The sequence below is a fragment of the Octopus sinensis genome, linkage group LG3, assembly GCF_006345805.1.
Source record: "Octopus sinensis linkage group LG3, ASM634580v1, whole genome shotgun sequence".
Taxonomy (NCBI): Eukaryota; Metazoa; Mollusca; class Cephalopoda; order Octopoda; family Octopodidae; genus Octopus; species Octopus sinensis.
The window spans coordinates 115,205,340-115,217,647 of NC_042999.1; the positions used below are offsets into that span (position 1 = coordinate 115,205,340).

The 12,308-nt window shown below is 34.1% G+C and overlaps 1 protein-coding gene across 2 annotated transcripts in view; it reads right to left on the bottom strand.

Moving 5' to 3' along the window:
- Positions 1-4,705: 4,705 nt before the first annotated feature.
- Positions 4,706-12,308, bottom strand: part of LOC115209265 (cilia- and flagella-associated protein 410) — a 46,370-nt gene continuing 38,767 nt past the window's right edge. For both annotated transcript variants that reach the window (XM_029777566.2, XM_029777565.2), the window contains one exon: positions 4,706-6,946. In XM_029777566.2, the coding sequence (XP_029633426.1) occupies positions 6,815-6,946 (132 nt within the window). In that variant the 3' untranslated portion in view covers positions 4,706-6,814. The remainder of the gene's footprint in view (positions 6,947-12,308) is intronic.

A 12,308-nucleotide genomic window follows, 5' to 3' on the forward strand; every position in this document is an offset into this window, starting at 1 on the left:
ACCTATATTACATTACATAAGAGATTTTTTACATTGGTACACTTACTTGTATGTTTTAGGATGGGGTGATAACAAAATTAAATTAAACAAGAACATATTTGAGCTGTCAAAGAAGGATTAAAAGTGAAGTTGAGTTGAACAGAATTTGAACGAGATAGTAAAGAAGGTATTAATTATATACAGTAAATTAGGCTCAGGCGTGGCGATATGGAAAGAATTGGGTTCAACACAACTGCTTGGCATCTTGGATAGGTGCTTTCTATTATTGCCCTGGGCCGACCAAAATCTTGAGAGTGGATTTGGCAGACAGTAATATAAGGCGGTGAGCTGGCAGAAACATTAGCACGCTGGGCGAAATTCTTAGCGGTATTTCGTCTGCCACTACGTTCTGAGTTCAAATTCCGCCAAGGTCAACTTTGCCTTTCATCCTTTCGGGGTCGATTAAATAAGTACCAGTTACGCACTGTGGTTGATATAATTGACTTAATCCGTTTGTCTGCCCCTCTGTATGTAGCCCCTTGCTGGCAGTAAAGAAATAAGATGGTAATTGAAAGAAGCCCGTGATATGTACGTACATGCATACATATACATATATATATATATATATATATGTGTGTGTGTGTGTGTGTGTCTTTGTGTTTGTCTCCCACCACTGCTTGACAACAGGTTTTGGTTTACTTACGTCCCTATGGCCGTTGGGCAAACACAAATCGACCAAATAAGCTTTAAAAAATAAATATTGGGTTCGATTAAAGGCGGTGTCCCAACACAGCCGCAGTGCAATAATTAAAAAAAAAGATAAATTATTTAAAACGACATTTTACTATTGTACTGTTTTTCTAATTACTGTCAAACAATTAATAATTTTCAGGTTAAATCTCTTAGAGTTATCCCTCGTGGACCATATATAATGAAACTAGATTTAGAGTTATGGGCCTTTACGATAAGATTCTCTAACAAAATGTTTATGAATAAGAAAATATATACAAGGGAGGTAATCCTAGCACTAAGTAATAAACTTGCCTATTTATCAGTTTATTGTTTGTAAATGAGAATTTAGGCGGGAAAACTGACAAGGGAGGCAACTTGCTTCAACGGACAATCTTCGACGATTCAATATAAAAATAAGTTTATACAGTATTATTTTCTCAGTAGTAAGTACTGCATACGAAAAACACTTTTTATCTTTTATCCTTCTGTCATTGGACTGCGGTCACGGTGAGACGTCACCGTGAAAGATTTTAGCCGAACGAATCGATCTAGTTTTTTTTTTTAGCTTGAAACATTCTATCAGTCTTTTTCTGAACCTTTTGGGTGACTGGGTTGTAAACGAACCAACACCGGTCGTCAAGCGTTGGGGTGGAGGGACAAATACAAAAACGCACACACACACATACATACATACATAGTTGAACAATTGTTAAGATACGTAAAATATTTTCCTACTTTTCTTAACATGAAATAAAGAAATTATATTCACCTGTGCGGTGTTGAACACTAATTTTCATTGTTCGATATTTACGTATATATATATATATATGTATATATATAATATATATATATGTATATATATATATGTATATATATATGTATATATATATATATGTATATATATGTATATATATATATATGTATATATATATGTATATATATATATATGTATATATATATGTATATATATATATATATATATATATATATATATATATATATATATATATATATTATGTATATATATATATATATGTATATATATATATATGTATATATATATATGTATATATATATATATATATATATATATGTATATAATATATATGTATATATATATAGTATATATATATATATGTATATGTATATATATATGTATATGTATATATATATATATATGTATATATATATATGTATATGTATATGTATATGTATATGTATATATATATATATATATATATATAATCGAAATCGATCAATGGAAATTGCCGATGGCATGTCGAAACTCTACTTGTGAAGACCTGTTGAGGCAAGTGGGAATCAGAATCGAAATCGATCAATGGAAATTGCAGATGTGTTACCAGTGCCGGTGGCATGTATGAGAACCTTCCGTTTCGTGACCGTTGCCAGCGCCGCCCCGACTGGCCTCGTGCCGGTGGCACGTAAAAATCACCATCCGTTCGTGTCCGTTGCCAGCCTCGCCTGGCCCTCTTGCCGGTGGCACATAAAAAGCACCATCCGTTTGTGGCCGTTTGCCAGCTCTGTCTGGCACCTGTGCGGGTGGCACGTAAAAAGCACCCACTACACTCACGGAGTGGTTGGCGTTAGGAAGGGCATCCAGCCGTAGAAATACTGCCAGATTTGACTGGGCCTGATGAAGCCTTCTGGCTTCACAGACCCCAGTAGAACTGTCCAACCCATGCTAGCATGGAAAACGGACGCTAAATGATGATGATGATGATATAATATTTTTCATAATGAGATAACAAACCAAGGCTCTGTAGATTTTAGAACATTTATAAATAGGTCTTACAGCTGTTTCTAGGATATTTATTATATCACTTCATCAGAGATGGTGTGAGATGGTTAAGCAATAGTTAATTTAGATAAGATATGAGAGTGAGGTGGAGGAATGAAAATAGATGTGAGATATGCAGGGACATTGTCTTTGTAGATCTATTATTTAGGCACAATGGTATAATGGTAATGGGTCTCACCGACACCATTTCCTCTCATAACCTATATATATATATGTAGTAATAATTGCAAATTTTGCCACAAGGGCAGCCATTTTGTGGGAGAGGATAAGTCGATTACATCGATCCTGAAAAGATGAAAGGCAAAGTTGACCTCGGCGGAATTTGAACTTAGAATGTAGTGACAGTTGAAATTCTGTTAAGTATTTTGCCTGATTTACTAACAATTCTACCAGCTCACTACCTTATTATATGTATGTAACAGTAATAATAAGTATTTCTGAGAGAGTGGGGTATTTAATTGATAATCACCAGGCAGGGTTGGATTAACCTGTGTTCGATCAAATATCCAGTAGAATGTCCAGGTGGTGCACAAAGTGAAAACCACTCATTTGAGTATTTAGCGCTAGAGGCTGGTCCAAAATTCATGCTGTGTTGATCATAGGTTGTTTGGTATACTCTAGGGTGTCCGATGTGTATTGATTTACTATGGTGTATTATAAGCAAATTTAAAGTTTATAGCTGAACATGATCAATTGAATTAAGCCTTAAATAAAATATTTTAATTCTGTTTTAATGTTTCATTTTATTCAAAGTTGTATAATTTTGATTTGTGTAATCCCTTAGAAAAGCAATGCCACAGAAAAGTCTTTTTGTGTGTGGCAATTTGAGAAATGCAAATCGATTGTGCAAGTGTGACATGAATTTCGCTGCCAATGCAATAAAAGTCCACCTTGTCATAAGCAAATTTACGAATGGCATAAAAATTCCACAGAAAAAGTTGTATTTGTAAAGGAAAAGGCACTGGTGCTCATGTTGAGTGCATACTACCTTAAGATAAACTTTAAACCTTCCCCTATCAAGAAATATGTAGCATGTGTTTGTGTCTCTTACTGTTTGTTTTTAAAATAAACTTAAAATCTACTCTTTCTTTTTGAATAACCCTGTATATGTATGTAGCCTGATTAATTCCTGTGCCGGCAGCACGTAAAAGGCACCATTCAATTATTATTGTTACACATTAACCCTTTTGATACAAATTTATCTGAGACAGCCTCTAGTTCTATGGTACAGGTTTCCCTCCTTTTAAAGTGATCTAAATGAAAATAATTTCATATTAATTTATGTTCCAAATACCAACTTAAAAATGAAAATGGTCATTTTGCTACATTCTTTATTTTCAAACTTAATTGAAACAAAGTCTGTGTATTTCTGTTGAAATACACTGTTTTTGTTGGTAATAAAATAATAGTGCTTGCAGTTTTGATGGTCTCAAGACAGTTGATGGCATACTATGTACATTATTACAAAGTTACAAATCAAAAGAGAATGATGATGAAAGGAGAAGATGCTTGGCAGAAGCAGTTGTTTCTCAATTACCTGCACAGCTCAAGAAATCAATATGCTTTAACGTATTTCAATACTTCGAATGACACTGCAACATTGTACTATTAATTTGAAGATAGTCTCATCAAAGACTACAAGAACAAGTACTAGAGAAGTTGCTATTCAGATAATTGAATGCGATATAGGTTAAATTCTCTCTTTTCATGGTTTAAACTGTCTGAATTCCCACTGCAAGATAACATTAATAACCCTCTCATACCAGTACATTTTCAACGACCTACACAGTGCAGATTGTATTTATAACCCTTTTGATAACAACCAGCCTGAAACCACCCTTGGTTCTATGATATAAACTTCCTGTTTTAAAGTTATTTAAATTAAAACTATAAAAATTTCATGTTCATTTATGTTTCAAAGGCTAGCTTAATAATGACAAAAGTATTTTACTAAATTCTTCACCATTTTCAAAATTAATTGAACCAAAGGTCATGTTTCAATAGAAATATAGTAACAGAAGGGTTAATGGAATTAACTCCAGCATATGTGTTCGTACATACAAGTGTGTCCAAACATACACATATCAACATACATGCATATCTAACACCATTTCTTCTTTTGTTGTTTTAAAGCTACTTCTAAACATTATGTCAAAGAAAAATTCATGAACAACATAAGTTTTATTTATTTATTTATTCATTATAGTTCCTGGAGAAAGGACAATATCAATGACCTTTGTTAGACCTTCCCAGGCAGTCGATATTTAGTATAAACTTCACAACACAGACATCCTTTACAAAAATGTAAGAAGGACTAGATTTTGGAGGGTTATGGATCCAGGAAGATACAATTGGATACTGCAGAGTTTGAAGGTGTGCGAGGCAAAGGAGGGCTGATGAATCAATGAGACATGGATTGTACTGGGAAAGTGTGGAAAGAACAAACCGTATGTCTGTAAGCTCGTAAGCTAATGGTTTTTGTTGTTGCTTAACCCTCAGATTGATTCTAATTGAGCAGATCAATGATCAAAAGCATTCCAGTTATGACCATCTTGTTTTTTTTCTTACGTGTAGGGGACTTGGGACTACATTATCCAATGTGTCCTCCCTTTAAGATTGTAGAGAAATTTGGAGGACTTTTTGATTGTTGTATCTAACAGATTGAGCAATCATGTAGAAGTTCCCGTGTAGGCTGGAGAGTGAAAGGATGTAGCATGTTGGAGAGTGAATCTTTGTCAATTAACCAAATGGTCTTGATTTCATGATAAATGGTGTTTGTTTATGCAGCAGTGGCAGCATCAGCAGCATTATCCCAAAAATGTGAGCAATTTTCCAGTGGGATAACTCCTGAGCTTTGTAGTGAGTCACTAACTGATCAAAGTATTTTCTCAATTACAATGTTATATATGTGAGGTTATGATGACAGATCATCAAACAGTGAGGGTGAGAATTTGTGGTAAACTCAAGGGCTTTAGTTGTATGTTGTTCATTACTATTTTCTTGATATGTGTAACAATTGTGTCTGGCCTGTTGAAAAGGACTAGGATTGTTACATTACAAGTGAAAGATATGCTTGCTTAGAACAGTTTCTATAACACTGTCATAAAATTTGACAGAGTGGAATAGATACATATGCATAAAAGGAAAGATGAGCTGGCTCTGGAGTACATTGAGATTAAAGCAAGTGACATTATCAGAACCAATCATCCCTTGTGTTGGAACAACCAAGAATCTTTACCCTTGGTAACTATATTTACAAAATTGTGAGACAGATAAAACAGTTGGCATGGTTGTGGGACCAGAGTTTACATGTGAGACAGATGAAGTAGGAAAGAAAAGAGTTTAGGAGGAATTGTTTTGTGTATATTTTGAGAGGAACTAGAAGCAAAACAGCCATCAAAAATGGGGGAGTTTATCAGCAGGAGTGCTACCTGCTACTTACATACCATAGGCAATATTCTGTTTTCATGTAACACAGCAGTAAATGAACCCTTGAAATTTGCCTGGTTTGTAGGCTTCGTGGGAGGGCTGTGGAAGAGGATGATTTTCGTCAGGTGTCTCAGCTAGGTCAGCAGTGAAATACATTTACTGACAAGGAGAGTCATCATAGAACTGATGGAACTCTGACTAGTTAACCATGGGACCCCTGAGTTAGAGGATTGATGTGTGGTATAAAAATGTGAGGTGTATTTGCCCTAATTAAGCTGTGGTCAGCCAATCCAATGGAATCAGATATGGCTAAATAATGGATGGGCTTGGAAGTGAGAAAAAGACTGGAGTTTTAGAGGCTTCCCTAAGTGGATATAACCAAGTGAGGACAATAATCAATGCTGACAGTTCAGAGAAGCACATTCAATTAAAAACAATACATTTTCCAATATATTTGGACCAAAAATAATATATCAGATAAAATTTAAATGCCAACCAGTTGAAAGCATAATATGCAAAAAAAGAGTATGAAAGTCTTTGATTAAATGTACTCAAAATATCAGTTTTAAAGCTTTTCTTGTAAAAAAATAATTTTCTTGGAGTAAGAAAATAATGCAAAATATGCAACCTAAAAACATATAAATAAAGTTTCAAGATAGCATTAGATGAGCACATCTAATTAATAAGAAAGAATATGTAACAAAGTTCCTTTGAAATAACATAAAATAGGCGAGACACAAATCAATTTGCAAGTCAATAACACAGTAAAATATTCACCATATTTGGTAATTAAGCAACACAATATACAGGAAAATAGGCTTCTTTTCTGATAAACATATCAGACAATAAATGCAATCATTTGTTAATCTTGTTTTTATAAGCCCTTATAGCTTGCAGTCGAAAGTTAATGTCCTTATGTATTTCCATTAAAGAAGTTTCATCCAATTCCTTGATAAGTTCGAAGACAGCTTGAAGGATATGATTGTTCTGAAAGAGAAACAAGCATTTCAAATTATATGTCATCAGCAAATTAAAAGAGTTTACATTTCTTACCTTCAAGTTGTTTTGTAAGACTGCTGAATATCTGAAAATATACTTCATTGTTGGGTTTCAGGAGTGTCACCAACAGTCTTTGCATGGTGGTAGTAGTGGGGAACTAATATGGTTAGATGAGGATTTGAAGAGTCAGAAGGAAGTGTAAAGTATGAATGGTAATGGAAACTTTATTCCTCATGAGTTTCTTCTAAATACAGTCAAGGAAACAAAAAATGCGGGCTATGCAAAATGAGAAGAGCATTTAAAGAATACCATAATGAGAACTTGTCAGCAATCTCCAGTTTCACAGGAATTGAAATAGTGGATGAAAAGAGAAAGCCAAATTCTGATGAGAAGACAGAGCATCTAGGAGGAGTTGCTAAGTCAATGTGGTTGATATTCAGAAAGAGCTTCTGCAGTCAATAAAATATGAACAGGGCAAGTACCTCAGAGGGTGTGAGATTGAGCATAGTTTCTACTGCATTTAGATGTGACAGAGACAAACATATTGAGTCAATTTGAGCAGAGGTGGTACACTGCTTGCTAATTCATCAAGAGACTGAGAGGCTGGAAGCTGTTCAAGAGAAATTGCAGTCTGATACAGTTTCTTCTAGAAATAAGCAACATTTGCATTTTAGAGTCATTAAAAAAATGATCAAATTTTTGGAACCTCCTGAAAGATGTATGAAGAGACTGTTTAACAAAACTATTGAAAAGAGGTTGAATTTAAAGGAGAAAGTTATGGAAAGTTGGTCATTCTGTTTTTTGGAGTGGATAGGGTTGGTAATGATTGACACAAGGTGTTATTGATTGGTGAAGATGAAAATACAGATGATGATAGACCGTGGAAGTAGGGACACCAAGATTGATCAACGAAGGGGTTCAGTGAGCCCTAGAGAAATAATATGGTTTGTAAGGAAAACATTAGATTTAGGTAGTTAGTTCTTGGTATAACCCGTAGGAATGGAATCTATGAAGTTTATCTGTCACACTTCATGAAAATCTAACCTTATATCATGTGTAAAGGCTTTTGATTTGCAATTGTTTTTGAAAGATCAAAACTATTTGTATGTCAACAATGAAGAAAGGTCACCAGTGGGGAAATTTTTGGAATCACTACATAATCATTCAAGAGTGCAATAAAACTGCAATTAAGAAGTAAGCAATAATGAGGTCTATTTCTTTAGAGTTGTTTGACTTTAGTAACAGAAGAAATGAAGGCCAATACCTGTTGGATTTGCGGAAGAATTTTATATAGTATAAAGGATTAACTATACATGTTACTTAGTGATAGCTTCCAGATTGTGTAAACCCTATTTTTAGTTTGCATAATAGCGTCATATTTGTTTATGCTGTACTTTAAAATTTTGAGTTTGTTTTTTGGAAGTGTAGGAAATAAAGATAGACATAAGCTGATTTAGAGGGCCTGGAGAGATAAATTTGTATCTAACATATTTTACATACTGTTAACAGTATATTTCAAATCATTACCATTTAAAGTTTTGAGATTTTTACATTCACTACTCTTGTGAAAATTTTGCATAACAAAACAATACTATAATTTTTTGATATTCTTTAATATAGTTTACTCAATATACTCTTAACTCATTCATAATTTCTTTCAATCATATTTCTGTCATTCTTCTATTTCTGTTTCTAAACTACTCATGTTTCTTCTAACATAATCAATTAATTTTCATAACTTTTCTGTGTGACATGCAGGAAGCTACAACTATACTCATCAGCTTATATTTTGGGTTATTAGTTTGTCTGAATAACTGAGTCAATGCCCATACCTTTTGTAGTCTCTCTTGAATTGATGATGTTGATATAATTAATGCTTTATTTGAACTTCTGAAAATTCATGCATGTGGGGAAAATTTGAAGGAAGAGAAGAGAAGATTTCAGTTCCCACAGAAAAGATTGAGCAAAATCTTTAAAATGAGGTCAATACAAGAAAGATAGCTATGATGAGGGGAGAAGTGGATACATTCTCTTATGCAACTTGTTAGTTTAGAGGTACAGGAGCAGGCAGATGGTAATATCATTTTTGTGATTGAAGGTTTATCAAACTGCCAGCTTCACTTCCAATTCCTTTTTATGATTATATTCTAGAAAGTTTATATGTTTGTTAGCTGTTCCATCTTAGATATGTCACTGTACCACTGATTTGCAGAGAGTCAGTAACTGTTCAGAGAACAAGTCTTTTCTCCTCTTAAAAGAAGAAGTTTAGTATTTTAGAATGCACTGTAAACATTGTAATAAATACATGATTACTACAAAAAATTAAAAAGTCTGAGATTTAGTATTTGTAGGAAGTTTGACAGTTTTAGTTATCTAGTGTCCATGAACAGAGCTTATGTTGTACTGTAGAGCATTTCTTTGATAACTATGTATATACATGTAGAGAAACATACACACATCACATACTTATAACAAATACAAATCAATGTTATTAAAGTATATATACAATTGCATGAAAATATGAGTTATGTTAGAGAAAAGCTTATTTATTTTCTCAGTAAGACAACAGGGAACAAGAAATAAGAGTGCAATTGGATTAGCAAGGCCAAAATTGGTTAAACACATATACAACCTACAGTTTTAGTTGCCCTCAAACTACAATATTCATTTCTTGTTATTTTTTGTTTATACAAATAAAATGTATTAGTAAATTTTGAAAGTAACAAAATCCTTTTAGAGGCTCTTGTGCCTAAACACATGAATGGCCAAACCATCAAATTTCTAGTTAAAGAATAAATAGTTCTTATGCAGTGCCTCCAGGAGAGACAATCAAGTCTCACTGCTATAAGCAGCAGTACTACTGTATAACTAATAAGGTTATATTAGCTTGAAGTGATGAGAACAAAATCCTCCTCTGAGCATATAGAATACATTGGAAGTTATACCTATGTATTTTTGTTTGCAATCACAGTATAAATACAAAATCTTCAATAAGGTAATTACAAGAATTGGTAAGCTAAAATGATTACAGTTGATATGAATCATAATTAGTGTATCATAAATATATCCTAAAGAGACATACTGCACATATAAGTTGGTGTATTTTTGAAAAGGCCCAGTTCAAAACAGTGTTGTTTCAGGATACACCAATCTAGAATTTTAAAAGTAAAAAATGGCTACCACCACTGCTACTTCATCAGTTACAACAACGAGAATTTCAGTTGATCTGATCAATGAAACAGCCTGCTCATTAAATTAATGTGCAAATGGCCGAGCACTCCACAGACACACATACCCCTTAATGTAGTTCTCAGAGAGATTCAGCATGACACAGAATGAGACAAGGTTGGCTCTTTAAAAAAAAAAAGTGCTACTCATTTTTGCCAGCTGAGTGAACTGGAACAATGTGAAATAAAGTGTCTTGCTCAAGGACACAACATGTCACTGGGAATTGAACTCATGACTTCACAATTGAGCTGAATATCCTAACCACTTAGCCATGTGCTTTCACTAATTACCAACCAATCTGACAACAAAATTCTGTTCACAACCACCTTTATCTTAATTTTAGTGTTCTAGACAGTCACATAGGTTTTCAATGCTGTATGACTCCAGGAATCTCTGACTGTCAACCAGCTGATTCTCATTACAGAGTGTGATAACCTTTACTTATTCTAAAAATTCTAGATTGGTGCACCATGAAAAAAGTGAACATGATAGATCGTTAGCCACTACACACATTTTTTTCTCTCCTTGTTTTTACTGTGTACCTTTCTGTAGAAGAGCGTAGGCTCGAAACGTACAAGACTTTTTCTATTCCTGTGCGTTATACTAATACATCTGTTTGTTTTGTACACCACCTGCCTTCGTCTTTTGTTTTTTTTCGTAAACTTTCCCTTTACAAACTGTTAGCTGGAAGGTGAAACTAAAACAAAGATACTGTGAAGTAATATAAGTCCAAAAGAATCGGAGAAATGTTCTTTCTCAATGTGTTGATACCCCTTACTGTGTTGTCAGTGTAAACAAGAAGAGTATAGGAGATACAGCAGAAATCTCTAACAAACTGACAAAAAATATGAAAGAACTTTAGTAGAGTGAGTGTGGTAAATATCAGATCTCTGCTAAAACAAAAATGAGCAGGTATGTGTGGTTAGGAAGCTTGCTTCCTAGCCACATGGGTGTGGGTTCAGTCCCACTGTGTGGCACCTTAAGCAAGTATCTTCTGCTATAGCCTTGGGCTGACTGAAGCCTTGTGATTGAATTTGGTAGGTGGAAGTTATCGCCATGTGTTTAAGTGCTTATGCCTCTTAACAGAGAGAGCTAGAAATGGAACTAGTGAGAGCATTGTGGTGCATTAGCTACTTGCTAGGTTAGGAAGAAGATTGGGAGATGGAATGTAGGTTGATTAAATATGAGGAAAAAATGTTACAGATGAGGTGATATCAAAATATTAGGAATAAAATAAATACTGACATAAATGATGATGATGATAGGTATTACATTAGGAATCACAATGGACTGAGATACAAAGAGAGACATACTCTACAGATATGTCTAATTGATCCCCAGCATTAAAAAAAACATGACTAACCATTTCTAAGCAAGACACCAATGACTGCCTGCTCCAGTTTGTCTGAAGCAAACATTTGAGTGGTTGGCAGTAGAAAAGGCAAACAATAGTAAAAAGGATCACTTTGACCCTTTTTACTATTGGTAAATCCTCACCCAGTAGTTTAAAAAAAATGGCTGTGAAACAGAGAGAAAGTGATACAACAGCTGTGTGAAGAATGTGTCATGCTCAAAAGGAATAAACAACTCTGGTCAATAAATTGTTCATTCCTGGGACCAACTTATTTTCCCAGAAAATTACAAAGAGGCAGTTTTCAGCATAGCCTTAGCTGTGATAGCAAAAATAGTAACAATTAAAAAAAAGTGGTGGTGATGTTACTTTAGATATATATCTTATCCCTATAACTCAAATTATCAATATGCAGAATAAATTGTTAATTTTTAATTTTATTCAATGGCTAAGAGTATAATTAGCAGTAGAAGAACAGGGGCATGCACAGTAACAGTGTATTACTGCATCCACCATTTGTTGGTGATTCCCTACACCTGATGGAGAAGGGAATCACCACTTTAGTGACAACCCTTCAACTTAGGTATTTGTTTTGGGCAGTCATTGCCTGTGAGGGTTTTATAAGCTTGGAGTGCAAATCCTATCTCAACCTCTTTTAGTCACCTTTTATGACATGCAGAGGAAACCTTTAGTCAATTCTTTGACATGCCAGTTCTCGCACAGCACAAAGAATATAACTGATGTAAAAACATTTAATTTTCTTATACACAT